The sequence below is a fragment of the Lynx rufus genome, unplaced genomic scaffold (assembly GCF_022079265.1).
Source record: "Lynx rufus isolate CCGP_SWC_20201006 ecotype Redwood Valley unplaced genomic scaffold, mLynRuf1.p SCAF_14, whole genome shotgun sequence".
NCBI classification, from domain to species: domain Eukaryota; kingdom Metazoa; phylum Chordata; class Mammalia; order Carnivora; family Felidae; genus Lynx; species Lynx rufus.
The window spans coordinates 27,360,663-27,377,903 of record NW_025814828.1 but is presented as its reverse complement, the minus strand read 5'-3'; the positions used below and the strand labels follow the sequence as shown (position 1 = coordinate 27,377,903).

The window sequence follows — 17,241 nt, the reverse complement described above, 5'->3', positions numbered from 1 at the left end:
CTCAGGACCTTTGTATTTCTTTTCTTTTCTTTTCTTTTTTTTTTTTCAACGTTTATTTATTTTTGGGACAGAGAGAGGCAGAGCATGAACGGGGGAGGGGCAGAGAGAGAGGGAGACACAGAATCGGAAACAGGCTCCAGGCTCCGAGCCATCAGCCCAGAGCCTGACGTCTTTTCTTTTCTTTTTTTCTCAGAGTGCTCTCCCCCCATTATTTGCATGGCTTACTCCCTCACTTTTTTATTATCTAATTTAATTCAAGCTGCTACTTGAAAAAGAAGCTCCTTATTTCAGTGGCTTAACACAGTGCAAACGTGTCACTCATGCAAAATTCACCAAGTTGTTTTTGATCAGCACATAGCGCCCTTCCAAATTGTGAATCCAAGACCCAAGCTACGTTGCTTTTGTGGCTCTGAGATGGTTAACATGTGGCTTTAGAAGGAGGAATCATGAAGAATATCACATGTGTAGGGGTTAAGTTCTGAGCCGGCCCTGGAATCAGTGCACATCAATTTTGCTCACATTCCGTTGGTAGCATTCAGTTACGTAGCCATACCCAGTGGCAAGGGAGGATGGAAATGGCAGCTCGCTTTGTGGTGAAGGGAGGGGGGATCAGATTTTTTTGATGAGCAGATTGCCATTCTCTACCATGACGATTTTACTCAAATAACTCTTTTCAATGAAGTTTTCTCTGATCAATAGAACATTGTAAAACCACCCTCCAACTTTAATTGGTATTCCTTTTCTTCCAGGCTTCATTTTTTTTTTTTTTTTCGCTCTGGAGCCCTTAACACTATGTCACAATCTACACGTTTCAGTGTAGCTTGTTTATTGTCTGTCTCTCCCTAATAGAATATAAGCGCTACGAGGGCAAAAATTATTGCCTGCATTCATTGCCATATCACTGGACACTAATAGCCTTCAATAAATATTTGTTGCGCTGTAATCATACGTCTTCTTCACCTAGAATTAGTCTTATGTGGCGACACTTTTACTCATAGATTGGCATTTTGACTCTAATTGTGTTTCCCCCACAAAATGTGTCAAAGAGATTTGTCAGTAGAGAGAAATAGAGCTGTCAACTGGTTCATCACAAAGCTCAATTTCAAATAGTCCTTCTGTGCACTCATGCATGCTTTATAAACACTTTTATGCATGTAAGTGTGTTGGCTTAAGCAAAATTCTTAGCTAGAAATAACAGTTCACTATCCAGATTCACCTTGTTTTTTAACTCTTTCTTTTCTCTACCATTTCTTAAATGCTCTTAGTAAAGCCCTAGACTAAAACGGGTGCTTCTTTTTTTTTTTAATTTTTTAATGTTTATTTATTTTTGACAGAGAGAGACAGAGACAGAGACAGAGTATGAGCGGGGGAGGGGCAGAGAGAGAGGGAGACACAGAATCCGAAGCAGGCTCCAGGCTCCGAGCTGTCAGCGCAGAGCCCGACGCAGGGCTTGAACCCACAGACTGAGAGATCATGACCTGAACCGAGGTCGGACGCTCAACCAACTGAGCCACCCAGGCGCCCCTAAAACGGGTGTTTCTGAGAACAAATTATAGCCATACAACCAAGTCTGAAGTGTTCACTGTCCCGATTTATGGATGAAGAAACTGAGGCCCATAGAAATTTAAGTAACTTCCCCAAGTTCACACCCTCAATTAATAACTTGCAAGGCCTCCATTTGGTCTTTTCCTTTCAGTAACTCACCACTAAGCTTCATGATATCCCTCCTCATTCTCTTATTATGTTCCTTACTATTGAGAAAAAAAAGACTGAGAATCTTTGATATGTTATTTCTCTCAGGAGCATTACTCTTTAATAAAGCACAAACAGTGGACAAAATGAATAAATGGCTAATTGTGTAACTCAAGCACTAACCAGGTACGAGGGGCATGTGAATTTAAAAATAGTTGATGATGGGGGGTGGGAGGGAGGGGAGGGTGGGTGATGGGTATTGAGGAGGGCACCTTTTGGGATGAGCACTGGGTGTTGTATGGAAACCAATTTGTCAATAAATTCCATATATATAAAAAAAAAATAGTTGATGCTTTGGGGCACCTGGGTGGCTCAGTCAGTTAAGTGTTTGACTCTTTGATTTCAGCTCAGGTCATGATCTCCTGGTTTGTGGGTTCGAGCCCCACATCGCGTTTTGTGCTGAGAGCACACAGAGCCTGCTTGGAATTCTCTCCCTCTGCCTTCTCTGCCCCTCCCCGACTTGGATGTATAATTTCTCTCTCTCACTCTCTCTCTCTCTCTGAAAATAAATAAGTAAACTTTAAAAATTAAAAAACTAGTTTATGCTTTGGTTCTGATTCTGACAACGTCCCATAGAGGGTGTGACCTGGGAAAGTTAACATGTGTGGCTAAATATGAATTTTTTTTTTTTTTGCCTTAAGGAAGACCTTTTATTCCTTTGAATGTTTGTGAAATTTCTCAGGCTTCAAGATACGCATTTTATTTTGCTCAGAACAACAACGTGCTGTCTGGGAGAGACATTCATTTAACATCAATTGAGTCGCTTGATGGAAAAAAACAGGAAAAATTTAGTTAATGGAAGTCATGATTAGCTTTGTTGGTATGACATCACAGTTGTAAGAGTTGTATGTCATTGTAAACAAGGTCTGAAAAGATTATTTTTAAAGCAACTCAGTAAGTGCTTACATTGTGTTCCTCATGGACATATGGCACAGAAAAGAGAAAAACTGTCTTTACATAACATACAACTGTCTGGTGTGAATGTGTGCTTATGGCTTGGAATAAAATTTCCAGTAGAATGTTCAACATGGACTCATCATTGCTGTACCTCAGGCCACGTGGGTAGAGGTGAAAATGACTGTGACTAGAAAACTGAATGAGATGACTCAAACCGTGGGGCGCCTGGTGGCTCAGTCGGTTAAGCATCCGACCTCACCTCAGGTCGTGATCTCACCACTGGTGAGTTCAAGCCCTACGTCGCGCGCTGTGTTCACAGCTCGGAGCCTGGAGCCTGCTTCCAGTTCTGTGTCTCCCTCTCTCTGCCCCTCCCCCACTCACACTCTGTCTCTGTCTCTCAAAACTAAATAAAGTTAAAAATTTTGTTTTTAAAAAGATGACTCAAAAAGTGCATCCACCGGGGGGCGCCTGGATGGCTCAGTCAGTTGAGCGTCTGACTTTGGCTCAGGTCATGATCTCGCGGTATGTGAGTTCGAGCCCTGCCTTGGGCTCTGTGCTGACAGCTCAGAGCCTGGAGCCCACTTCTGATTCTGTGTCTCCCTCTCTCTTTGTGCCTCCCCTGCTCGTGCTCTGTCTCTCTGTCTCTCTCTCTCTCTCTCTCTCTCTGTCAAAAATAAATAAACATCAAAAAATTAAAAAGAAAAAAGTGCATCCGCCAAGGTGATGATTCCCATGTTGAACACGCACGTGAGGAAGGCATACACAATTACTGTATCAACTGTGAATGGGAAAATGTGTTCTTTCTAATATGGTATATAATTTTCAGTTAATATGCACAATCAAATTAACTATGCAGTGTATATGGACAGGTGTTGATTCTGTCCACATCTTCTGAAATTTCTGTGTTCTAGTTCGCCCAAAACTTAGAGAAGTACTTCTTATTTGGAAGACGGGAGAGATGAGTATACAAAAAAAAAAAAAAAATTCAAATGGGAAAATATCTAGCACTTGGCCTGAAACACTTGGTCGATCCTCTCTTTCTAAAATCATGCCATGTAGGGGTGCCTGGGTGGCTCAATCAGTTAAGCATGTGAGTTGATTTCGATGCAGGTCATGATCTCACAGTGGGTGAGGTCAAGTCCCGCATCTGGCTGGCAGCGCGAGGACCAGCTTGAGATTCTCGCTCTCCCCCCTCTGTGCCCCTCCCTTCTTCTCTAATTAAATACATACAAAAATAAATAAAACTTCAAAATCGTGCCATGATTTGGCACTCTTCCTCTTACCATAACCGCAGCTCCAGAGAACGTGTTCATTACGAGTTAATGTGAAATTCATTGAATTTAACAGGACATCCATAACTCTTCCTTTCTGATTATGCAGATTTCTCCCCATCATGATATGTGCTTCCTTCAATTGCATTAAGAGCATTTGTAATGTAAATGGCAACAGAGCCAATATTTCAAACAGAAGCCATTCTTTAAAAAAAAAAAAAAGCTAAATGTATTGAAATGCCTCTAAAAGTAAAATATTTAGCACTTAATTGCAGATGGGTAATGTTAAATATCCCATTCATTATTATTACTACCACATGCCTGAATAAATCCTACCATAAGCATTAAGCGAGTAGGTAAACAAAGAAATAACACTTCATGTGATGAATGCCAATATAAAGCACGTTTAAACTGTTGTGTCAAGAGACAAGCCTGGAAATGCTGTGTTCCTTTGCTCTTCTGCAATCATCTGAATACATAAATTCAAATTGCAGCTTTTAAAACTTCAAATCGAGGCTTTTGAAATTTCAGAAAACACATGAGCTTGAAAAAGCAGATTATAACAAGGTCCTGGTGGGATTTGGGCACCATCTTTTTTGTATTTCAAAGGATAAAAAACAAACCTATACAAGAAATGACTACCAAATGTTTTCATATTTAAAAAAGATGCTGTACTTTTTAAAAAATTAAATCATCAGGAAAGTTTTCCGCACACACTGTGTGAAGAGAGAGATTAGGGCAACTAGCTTCGCCAAAACTTTTACTTTTTCAGTGATGATTTATTCTATCTGGAAGTCCTGAAGAATTTTCTAGATTAGTATACAGTTACTATCCATAAGATCATATGCAAGTCACTGCCTTTCAAACTGATGCTGAAAGTTAATTAGAAAGCATACTTAATTATTTATAACGCATGGATGAGTCCCCGATACACTCCAAATGCCCTGTAAATATAGAAAATTTATCGGATTTGTACTGAAAAGACAGTAATTCTTCAGAAAATAATTTATTGATTTAATGGAATCCCTATCACAATCCCTGGTGAGATTTATTTTGATATTTGAGCAAATGATGCTCCTATTACAGAAGTTGGAATAGCTAAGTGCTTGATGTAGCGCGTTACTGTCAAAAAATCTCCAGTAGATCAGTAAACAGAACCTCATTACATATAAAACACAAAACAAAATGAGGCCATCACCACAAATCAATAGAAAATAAATTGTGCTCGGAGAAAAATATATCAATTTCTGAAAAACCCTTCAAGGTCAGAAACTTAGCTATATAAATTGAAGATGGATTAAGTTTGTACTCTTTGAAATGAAAGAATAATGTCCTAGAATACTATAAAGGTGAATATTTAAGCAACTAGAGGATATTCATAATTTTCACGGTAGTGTCAGTGAAAAAGATAACAAAGAACATGACAACATTTTATTTAGAAACAAACAAAACTATTAAATTTCACAAGGTAAAAAGGAAGCTAGAAAAATCGTCTCGGTAAGTATTTTTCTGACTTTTTATTTTTTATCAAAGCGGATAATGTGAAAAGAGCTTCACCAAATAAAACACTGAGGAAAAATGGGCAACAGACACAGCAGACCATTGATAGCAGAAGCAAATGACAAATACACACCAATACACAAATGTTTTTCAGCTTTTCTAGTAATAAAAAAAATCCGTGGCAAACTGTTTTTCTTCTTTCAAGCATATAAATCATCATGCACTACAGCAGTAGACATGTGTTGAGACAAGTATTTTATAACTGTTGGTGGAAGTGGATGAGAGTTCTTATTGCCAGCATGGCGAAGAAATTTAGCAACCTGTATCTAAATCCTTAGTATTCTAATTGTTAACTTTTCTTCCTTATTCGAAGCAAATGAGCAGATCTGTAAGCCCAAATGCATAAACAAATGTATTTGCTATAGGGTTATTTATTATAATGAAAAAGTGGAAACCAAACTAAATGCCTACTAATGAAAGAATGGTGAAATACGGTGTACCTACTTATGGGTTATTGCTCAGATCTTAAAAATCAATTTTTCAAAGAATAATTAATGACCTAAGGAAATACAGTCGAATATTCAAGTTGGAAAATAGGTAGACAGTGTTTATAGAGTTTAACACCAATTAAATATATAAATCCCAATTATCATGAATAAGCACATTTTCCCTCGTTTCCTTGGCTGGATATTCTTCAAAAGAAAAAAAAATACACAAGTAATTAATTTGAGACGTGTTTGAAGCAGAAGTTGGGGATAGTTGCTTTTAGAATTTTTTTCAAGGTTTGAGGCACTTTTGACGGGGGGTGCGGGTATTTTTCTTGCTCTTCAGTTTTTGTTTGTTGAGTCTGGGATTTGTTTCTCTCCCTGATAGGGTCAATTTCTAGGTGAGGGCTGAGAAAAGCTTTACCCATCCGTCTAGGTTTTACATATGTAAACTGATTTTAGCAAGGTTTTAGTGAACTGAAATGAGGAGGAAAATGGTAGGAGTAAGGTTGCTGCTCTCAGTATTTGGGACACTACGCACTATGACGGAGCCAGATACTGAAGGAGACAAAGATTTGCAAAAGAAAAAAGAAGAAAAAAGAACGATAAGGTAGACTCACAAACACCCTTGAAACCTAGACCCCAGTATTTGAGCCACCTTAGAACTTGTAGACGAATAAAGGATGTCTCTAATGGAATTTTTCCTTTTAAGAATTGCTTCTCAGTCCAGAGTCTGTGGAAAAATGGTTCTATTCACATTCTAAAGCTGCCAGCAGTTGACAGGAGCCCTTTCACCCTAGGGGTTAGTAAGAAGTATCACCAGCACTATGACTACCACGGGTGATTTCAACCTCCTCTACATGCTGTGCCCCAGTCCACGCCAGAGAACTCACGTGGGATGAGATAGCTTTGTAGGGAGTATGCTTTTTCTCACGAGGCTCAGTTTCGTCTCTTCTCCCCTTTCATTTCCCTAAAGTCAAAGGGAGGGGCTTGGAGATCATCCCTGAAAACAAGTATGTGGAATGCAAGCAGGGAAGACCATGTTGTTTTTCAGCTGCGTATTTGTTGAGCTGAAGAGCTCCTTCCCAAGTCCGTGTAGCTTTTCGAGCGGCCAGAAGAATACTCTAGGCGCTCCTTTGGCTTTTCCACATCACAGCTGGGCAAGCGGAGGAGGAGCAGGAGCCACAGGTTAGCCATCCACAAGAAAGGAATGAGTGGCTGTGAAATGGACGTTTTCCTTTAATTTTGCAATTTAAATAAGCAGGAGGGAGACTTGCTAATCTTTAATCTGAAAATGGGGGAAAAAATGGGCTCACAAGGTGCCAAACGTGAAGTGTAAATTATTAGTGCAAAGGTTAGTTGACCATGTTTTATCCACCAACCCGTTGCTGGGGACTCTGAAGTCTGTATTTCCAGCTCTTTGAGCTCCGGGTCTCTTATTTTCTCTACTAGGAATTTCCCCTAAATATCTGATGCAATGAAATGCACTCTCATCTGGAGTAAATATTGTCCACTCGGCTAGATAAGGTGGAAGTACTCATAGACCAGATGTCATGGTCAAATGAAGAGCATAGACTCTGGACCCAGATGACCCAGGACTGAATGCTCGATTGACCGCTTACTAGCTGTATGAGTTTGGGCAAAATACGAAGCCCAGTTTTCTTTCATCTGCAAATGAGAAAAGATGAGTAACGTGTCCTAGTAGTAATGTGGGGACTTGGCACTTGATTCAAGGCTACCACGCAGTAATTGCCCACTAATTCCTAGCCACACATACCAGTCTGCCTCCTTTCAAGTCCTGTTGAAGCACCTTCTCCATTTTACATGTATCCTGTCTTACCCTTTTGTCTTATTACGTCTTGACGATTTGAACCTTCATGACTTCATCCCTGACCTCTTATGATAGTCTCATACTTGATTCATCAGTCTCTTGTCATACAACCCTTAGGCACACCCATTCTCCATAGTGTAGTCACAGTGAGCTTTGGATCAAATAAATCTTGCCCTACTCAAAACCGTTAAGTGGTTGAGCACCTACAAATTGAAACAAAACATTCTAGGTGCTTCATCACTCAACGTCTACTCACCTCACCAGCTTCATCTCCTGACCCTTCCTGTATAAATCTTGAATACTTTGCTAACAGATAACGTTAGTGTAAGGCTTTAACGTAGACACCCTTACTTTTCATGTACAAGAGGGGCCAACACATTTGTCAGTGGCAAAAACTTGTGTAATCAAACATTAAGTCCCGTGGAAAGTAAAGCCAAATCTTACTGACTCTGTTCATGGAAAATGAGCTCAATCATCAGGCAGGTAATGCCGATAATAATATCCACTCACAATTATAAACTAAAGATAGCAGTAAACAGTCATTGTGTTACGAATTTTTAAAAAAAATTCTGGACCTATCAGCAACCTGGTAGCAAGTGAAAGAACCCAAGTCATTATGTCAAGTGCTGGGAGGCTGTGCATATGAATTAAATTTCATCCGTTCTAACCTGCACATTTTATCCCATTAAAATCAGTGAATCCAGGGTGGGTTTTACAGTCTCTGCTTGCCAGGACGCATATGGTTCTGAAGAAAGTCCAGGAAACAGTAGTGGAACCCTCTTAAGAAATGATATGTTGGCAACACTCTTGCCACCACAGAGGATGCCAGGGTGTAGGTAAAGATAGAGGTCAATTATCCTGAAGGGAAAAGTGATATAAAGGAGAGGTAAGTTCTAAATACGACAAAGTTTTAGGACTACCTCACTAATTTTTCACGTATGTTTTACTTTTTATGTGTATGACAAAAAATATACAGAAACCTAAAAGAACAGTGTCTTAATCGGAAAAGCTTCTAAATGATAAGGGTCATCGTTGAATCAGTACCATGCCTTTTCCAGCTTGTGCCTGGCAGACCTTAGGATGATATTATATGACCTGCAAGTGAAGGTGTCTTCAGTTGCGTGAAATACTCTAGTACACATTGGCAAGTAAAGTAGACTGTGTTTCAGAATGTCTTACAAAGAATGGGCAAGATTCTTCTCTTTAAACTTTTTCTATAAATAAATTCCAGTTACTTAGGGGCAACTGGGTGGCCCAGTCAGTGAAACGTCCAACTCTTGAATTCAACTAGAGTATGATCCCAGCATGGTGGGACAGAGCCCACGTGGGGCTCTGTAATGAGTATGGAGCCTGCCTAAGATATATTCTCTCTCTCTCTCTCTCTCTCTCTCTCTCTCTCTCTCTCTCTCTCTCTCTCTCTCAAATAAAATAAACAAATTCCAGTTAACATATAGTGTATTATTAGTTTCAGGTGTAGAATATAGTGATTCGACACTTCCATACATCACCCGGGGCTCATCGCAACAGGTGCACGTTTTAATCCCCATCACCTATCACTATTATGAAGAATGGGAAAGATTCTTTTCAAAGAGAAACACATTTAAAATGGAAAAGCGTGATGGCAGAATTCATTCATTAATGCAACAGTTACTGATTTGGTATCTGTTTTCTGCCATCCATTGTTCCGGGAGCAACAATTATGGCAATAAATAAAAATCTTGGCTGTCAGGAAGCTTCATTTGATGTGATAGACATCATATAAAATAACACAAGTATAGTGTTTGTTCCTTTCAAGAACTAGGAATTTGGTAGGAGAGGTGTCGTTTTCTTTAGGGTCATCAGGAAAGACCTGCAGGAGATGATGGTTGAGGGAAGGACATTGAAGGCAGAAAAATACAGCAAGTACGAAGAATCAGAAGCAGGGACCCATGTAATGTACTTGAGGAGCACAGCAAGGAAGCTAGAGGGCTTCAAGAAGGATACGAGAAATACAGAGTAGTTGGAAATGAAGTCTGAGAAGGAGATTAGGGATCGGCAGATTTCCTAGATCAGTGCTGGTCAATAGAAAAATAAGGTGAGGGGCACCTAGGTGGCTCAGTCAGTTAAGCGTCCAACTTTGGCTCAGGTCATGGTCTCATGATTTGTGGGTTCGAGCCCCCATATCGGCTCTCTGCTGCCAGCACAGAACCTGCTTCAGATCCTCTCTCTCTCTCTCTCTCTCTCTCTCTCTCTCTCTGTGCCCCTCCCCTGCTTGCTCACTCTCTCTCTCTCTCTCAAAAATAAATAAATATTTTTTTTTTAAAAAGGAGTTGAGCTGCTTATGTAATTTAAACTTGTATAGCTGCTACATGTTTTTAAAAGGAAGTAGGGACAGGTGAAATGAATATATCTTATTTAATCCAATATATTAAAAATATTACTTCAACCTGTACCTGATATAGAAAGTACTAAGGAGCTGTTTTCCCTTCTTTAAAAAAATGTTTCAAATACTTTTATTTTTTACAGCAGTTGTAGGTGCTCAGCAAAGTTGAATAGAAGGTACAGAGATCACTTTGATATCTGGTGTATATTTTACACTTAAAGCACATCTCAGTTCCCCTTACATCATTTCAGGTGCTCAGTAGCCACAGGGAAGGTATCTACCATTTTGGACGGTACAGATCTAGACCCTCATAGAACACTGTACGGACTTTGGCTTTGCTGTGAACAAATTGGGAAGCAAGAGAAGAGTTTTGACTGCGACAGTGACATGACATGACTTGGGTGTCCGTAAGATCCCATATTATGACTTGGGTTTTCATGAGATCTGCTTTTTTGAGATTAGACAGAGAAGAGAGTGTCCCCTCACATGCCCCAGAACAGAATTTGAACAAGCTCCCAACCTAGAGCAAAACTGAGTAGAGACAAGCATACATTCAAAAGTGGACCTGGTTTGAGAAGTAGTGTAAGAGTAGTTCTCTCAACACCCTGTCTTTGCACAGGCTGTAAATAAGATAGGCTGTGTCTTATTCCGACCCATGGGAATCTCTTGTTTCCTCTCATGGACTGAGATCATCAGGGCAAGCTATGCAACATATCTTTCTTTAATCCTAATGCCCAGTAGCCTTGCTGGAAGTTAGTAAGCCCTCAATAAATATTTGTTAAATTGAAACAAAAACAATAGCTAAACATCCCCCAAATGGAAACATTCCAACTATCCACCAACAGAGATATGTATTTAGATAGTTCAATACTCTGCAGCCAGGAGAATAAACAAATAACCTCCATGCCACGTGGTTGATTATTGTAAACATTATGTTGAGTGAAAGAGACAAGACACAAAAGAGGATATAGCATATCATTCCATATACTCAGTGTTCAATATAGACAACATAATCGAAGTTGACAGGATACTGGTTATACGTGGAAAAAATGCCTGCAAGGGACAAGAGGGGCCCCTGGGCTTCTGATGACATTCTATTTTTCTGGTTATTTGTATACTTTTAAAAAATATTTTGAGCTATTCAGTCATATGTGTACTTCTATATATATGTATATATAGAAGTGTATATATACATATACATATATATATATATTTATATTTTGCTTCAATTAAAAGCTTACATACAGGAGATATATCTCTCAAAAGTTATTTGAGGTGCAGACCATTTTGTTCAACGGTGTTACTATTCAACATGTAAGGATAAACTTATGGCCAATAAATGAATAACATATTTTAACTCAGTTTTCTTCTTTCCTCCAAAAAAGATGGTGAATCATAATTTGGAAAACATTTTAATATGCAATAACTTAGTGTTGTTTTTTTTATTCCCTTGTTTTTATTTTTAACCCTACAATTTACCAGAAAGGTGTATTTTATTTAAGCACGTTAAAACATGCAACTTTATATTATGTAGTTGTTCTACATAATATACAGTACAGAGAACAGCCCCTCAGAACTAAGAATTATTTAACCCTAAATGTCAGTAGTGCTGATGTTGAGAAACACTAATTTCATGACATAATATTGTTGGAATTTTAAAATTAGAATTTTTTCTTCACCAGTTTTAATCTCTTATATTTTAGAGATTTTTAAGAGATTAAAATTGCTTTGTTCAAAGTAAATGAATTTCATTTAAAAATGTGTATTGCTAACATCTTTTAATTTGTTTCTTTCCTTGAAAGTGTTACCATGGTTTTTGTTTGTTTGTTTGTTTGTTTGTTTGTTTCTGAGTTTCCTTTAAAAAAAAAAGAAAGAAAAGTTTGAGAAATACGTTGTTTATACCAGTTTTATTCTTATTTCTCCAGGCTAGAGGAACAAAAGAATATCTTGTCAGAATTTCAAAGGGATGTAAATGAATTTGTTTTATGGTTGGAAGAAGCAGACAACGTTGCTAATATTCCACTTGAACCTGGGAATGAGCAGCAGCTAAAACAAAAACTTGAACAAGTCAAGGTAATTTTGTTTTCTAAAAACCTCCAAGGACTACTTGTATAAAGAGTATATGAGTCTATTTTTTAATATATTTAATCATTGATTTCCTGCCCATTACGTTATTGATAGGTCATCCGTAAATTTTCTCAAAACTTTACTTTGTTTTAACCCAGTGTTTCCCAATGAGTATATTTTTTTGTAAAAAAAAAAAAAAATCTGTGTGCGTGTGTGTGTGTGTGTGTGTGTGTGTGTGTAAAATATGGCAGTATTTTGCAAACTAACTTGAAATTAACTTTGCACATATTGGAGAATTCTGCAACTCCAAATTATTTCAAAAACTTGGAGAGACTCTAGAAATGAATCCTATTTCTTAGGAAAGATCATAATTGCCAAATCAATCTCACTATTTCAGCCTCTAATTAGAGGTGTTCGATTCGCCTGAAACAATGTTTGTTTTGTCTGGGGCTGGTTGGGAGCGCGTGGTGTTGGTGCACATTCTATACTGGTTGAATAGGCATCCAGCTTATTCAAGTGGCTTTTCATGCCTTCCTACTGTGATGTCTGCTTAGTACTGATTACCCCAGCTGGCTGACTGACATGCGCTGATTGTGCAGTTCGATTAACTTCCATGGTTTTAGTCTCAGGAAAGAAACTTATTTGGATCTGTTTTGCTGTAATTCTTGAAGGGAAGGTGAAAGGGAAAGGGAAATTAACATTTAATCATCCTCTATTATGTGCTAAGTATTAGATGTACTTACATCTGCTATTTTATTTAATCTTCATATAAAACTTTCAAAACGGTTGCTGTTATTCTCATTTTACAAGGTCAATCAAAGGGAAATGAAATTGCTCTTTTATCAATGATTCAGTTGGTTTGTACATGCAAATTAGACTCCAATGTCAACCACTTATTTCTGTGAAACAAGAAATTTGTACCTGAAGAGAGGATAAAGTATAAAAATAAAATTAATGTTAAATTCGGTGAACAGATACTGAGTCCCTACTATCTATCAGATAGCAGGAAAAAAAAAAAGAAAAAGAAAACAAGTTTTGGATCTGTAGTTCATCTGAAGGTGAGGATGTCATAGGAAAATGAACTCAGTCTTGTTCTTGAAAATCAATCTTTCCTGCATGTATTGAGTGTTATATATAGCAATATAATTGATAACTCATTTAAGAGACATGTTTAGTGGGATTTACTTATTAATAAACAGGCATTGATTTTCTTTTCTCCTTAGACAATCTAGATCAGCAGTGTCCAATAGAACTTTCTGTAATGATGGTAATGCTCTATATTATCCACTGCAGTAACCACAAGCTGCATGTGCCTTTTGAGTACTTGAAAGGTAGTATGACTGAGGAACTAAGTTTTTAATATTATTGAAATTTAATTAATTTAAATTCAAATAGCCTCATGTAGGTAATGATACTATTTTGGACACCGCAGCTCTAGGTGGCACGAATAAATAAAGAAAACCATGGCAGTTTTGTAAGTCTTGGGAAAGGGCATTTATAATGTGATGCTGAATGAATAAAAGAAATTCAGGAATGTGGAGGAGTTACAAATGAGGGTTCTTGAATGAAATTGCCCAAGTTTGAACCACAGTTCTATTGCTCGCTGCTTTTGTGTCCTTGGAGCTGGTATTTAACCTCTTTGTTGGGATTTAAGGTCTCTGTCTCAGTCTTCTTCCCTATAAGATGAAGATAATAGGGTCTACCTCATAGAACTGTATTATCTCAGTTAACTTTTATAATATGTGAAGAGGTCAACACAGTGTCTTGTACCGAGTATGTTCTCAGTATTAGTTATCTCTCGATATGATAATGCATTTTCTTAATCAGTAGTAAATTATAGCATGGAGGCTTAGTACCTGAGAGGATGATGAATTTACCCAGATTGTTCTATTTCTGATTGCGATGTGTTATTTTGGAGCTCATCCTGCCCTGTAACACCTTGTTTTTCTTGAAAAGAATCTTTGAGGGGTAAGATATGCTGGTCCTTTCTAGGATAGACCTCTCTACTTGGGCGTGAGTGCTTTGGTCCATCAGTTCTGTACTCTTTAGAAAGTGGTTTGTATCTGAGGTACCGGTTGGCCTTCAGTCAAGTTGCTTCATTTTGAGAGACTAATCAGTAGAGACAAAGACAAGATAGTTGGAATTGTGCTGTAATTCATTTTAAATGTTGTCGCATTTGTCTGTTTCAGTTACTGGCGGAAGAGTTGCCCCTGCGCCAGGGGATTCTAAAACAATTAAATGAAACCGGAGGAACAGTGCTTGTAAGTGCTCCCATAAGCCCAGAAGAGCAAGATAAACTTGAAAATAAGCTCAAGCAGACAAATCTTCAGTGGATAAAGGTTAGACATTAACCATCTCTTCTGTCACATGTGTGAAATGTTGCAAGTGTTTGTATTTGTTTTGGTTCATGGGTGTTTTATTGCTGGGGGGGTGGGGGGGGCGGTGAGTGGTGGGGGCCCGGTAGGTGGATTGTTGTTTTTCCAACCTGACGGTCTGGTTTGGCCATATGATTCATTATAGTTGGAAAGAATGGTGATAGTGGATGACAATATATTCATGACCAAGCGCCAAAATATTACTTTGCGTTGTTACTTTGCGTGAGCCACTCTGAGGAACGAGAGTGGAAAAGGGATGAAGTAGTTCAGCGTTCGGGTGCATATTGATGGTCTTTAAGCAAGTTGGAGGTGGCCCACTTCAACAAAGATTATGAATCACAATTACTTATCCTTACTTCTGGTGCAGACTTAGTAGTGCACACTAACCTCCCAAAGGTGTTCCATGTATTTGTTTCTTTGTTCATTCAGTTCCTTAGGTTTGCTTAGTCACCTAACTTGGGAGTCTGTGGCTCTCTACCTTGGATACTTTATAACTTTAATATTTTTCAATACTTACCGTATTAATGGATACATATTCTTTAAAATCAGTGGCGCGTATGAATTTATCACGCAAAGCAACATCGATCTATCAAAGGCAATTCTTTTCCCATCGTACTGCTGTGAACATCTGTATGGATCTGCTTCTGCATTCTCTTTACTTTTCCTTGTGACTGTGTCTGTCCCTCCACCAATACCATCCTGGCTCAATAACAATCTTCAGCTTTACTGGGACGTAATTCGCATGCCATACAATACATCCGTTTTAAAAAGTATATTTCCATGATTTTGGTGTATTTATTTTTTGTAATTGTGGGAAAATACATATAACATAAATTTGTCATTTTCATGATTTTTATGTGTGCAATTCAGTGTCATTTATTACATTCACACTGTGCAACCATTACCATCATCTATTTCCAAAGCTTTTTCATTGCCCCAAACAAAAATTCTGTAAACATTAAGCAGTCACCCCACATCCAGCTACCCACCCACACAAAATGATCTCTAATCTACTTTCTGTCTCTATGAATTTGCCTGTTCTAGATAGATTATAAAGTAAACTGATACTTTATCTGTCCCTTTGTGTGTAAATTATTCCGCTTAGCATGTTTTCAAGGTTCATTCATGTCGTAGCAGGTATCATAATTTTATTCCTTTTTATTTTTTTTTTTAATTTCTTTTAACACTTCTTTATTTTTGAGACACAGAGAGAGACAGAGCATGAGCGGGGGAGGGGCAGAAAGAGGGGGACAAAGAAGCCAAAGCAGGCTCCAGGCTCTGAGCTGCCAGCACAGAGTCCGATGCGGGCTCCCACCCATGAACCATGAGATCATGACCTCAGGTGAAGTCGGAAGCTTAACCAACCGAGCCACCCAGGCACCCCTCCTTTTTATTTTTTTAATGTTTTTTTTTTTTGTTTGTTTATTTTGAGAGAGAGAATTCGAGCAGGGGAGGGGCAGAAAGAGAGGGAGGGAGGGAGGGAGAGAAAGAGAGAGAGAGAGAATGAATGAATGAATGAATCCCAAGTAGGCTCTGCACTGCTAGCAAAGAGCCCAATGCAGAGCTTGAACTCCCCAACCGTGAAATCATGACCCGGGCGGAACTCAAGTGTTGGACGTTTAACCGACTGGTGCCCCTATTCCTCTTTATAACTGAATGCACTTCATGGTCTGCATACATGCAGTTGTTTTGTTTAAGATTTGAGGGTCTCTCTGATCATCTAACACCTCCAATTTTGTTCTTTTTAGTCCACATGATCTTTGCTATTTTTGGCTCATTGATATACCCAAGTACATTTAGAATCAGTTTATCGATTTTTACTGATGCTTGACAGGATAGTGATGGAATTATGTTGAATTTGTAGATCAGTTAACATTTTTACAATATGGAGTCATCTGATCTGTGAAAATGATATATCCCTTCGTTTATTTTAGGTCTTCTTGAATGCTTTTTTCCAATCATATCTTTCCATGTTCAGTGCAGAAGACCTGCACATGTTTTATTAGACTTCGTCCCCAATATTTGACATTTTGATCCTATTATACATGGAATTTCATTTTGAATTTTATTTTCTCTTTGGTGTTGGTTTATAAAAATATAATAGATTTTTGTAGATTATGCACATATTCATTGCCCTTGCTAAATTCACTTATTAATATTAATAGTTTTCAGCATGTTTTGCATTTTTTATGTGCACAGTTGTGCCATCAAATAGAGGTAGTTTCCCTATTTTCAATCCTTAGGATTTTATTTTTTTATTTTTTGCACAGACTAGGCCCTCCAATACAATGTTTACTGGAAGTGGCAATTAGGGGAAACGTTGGCTCATTCCCTGTGTCAGGTGGAAAGCTCTCAATAACTTGGCATTAAATAATGTACTTGTTGTAGGACATTTTATAGGTTCTTTTAATCAAATTAAAGAGTATCTCCTTATTCCCAATTCATGTTTTTATTATGAACAGGTATTGAATATATTCAGATGATTTTTCTGTATCTATTGAGCATATGATTTTTTCTTTGTGTGAGTGCGGCAAACTATAGCCATTGGTTCTGGAATGTGAAACGACTCTGGAATCCCTGAAAGAAATCATATTGGTCATGAGGTCTTGTACTACTTACAGATGGTTGGAGTCATTTTCTAATATGTCGTTTGGGATTTTTATATTGTTCATGACAGAAAATGGTCTGTATTTTTTTTTTA

At 38.2% G+C, this 17,241-nt stretch overlaps 1 protein-coding gene across 2 annotated transcripts in view; it reads left to right on the top strand.

The window, feature by feature from the left end:
* The window catches only part of DMD (dystrophin), a 1,630,689-nt gene that overhangs the window by 834,284 nt on the left and 779,164 nt on the right, over nucleotides 1-17,241 (top strand). For both annotated transcript variants that reach the window (XM_047076051.1, XM_047076052.1), the window contains exons 41-42: nucleotides 12,024-12,171; nucleotides 14,355-14,504. In XM_047076051.1, the coding sequence (XP_046932007.1) occupies nucleotides 12,024-12,171; nucleotides 14,355-14,504 (298 nt within the window). The remainder of the gene's footprint in view (nucleotides 1-12,023; nucleotides 12,172-14,354; nucleotides 14,505-17,241) is intronic.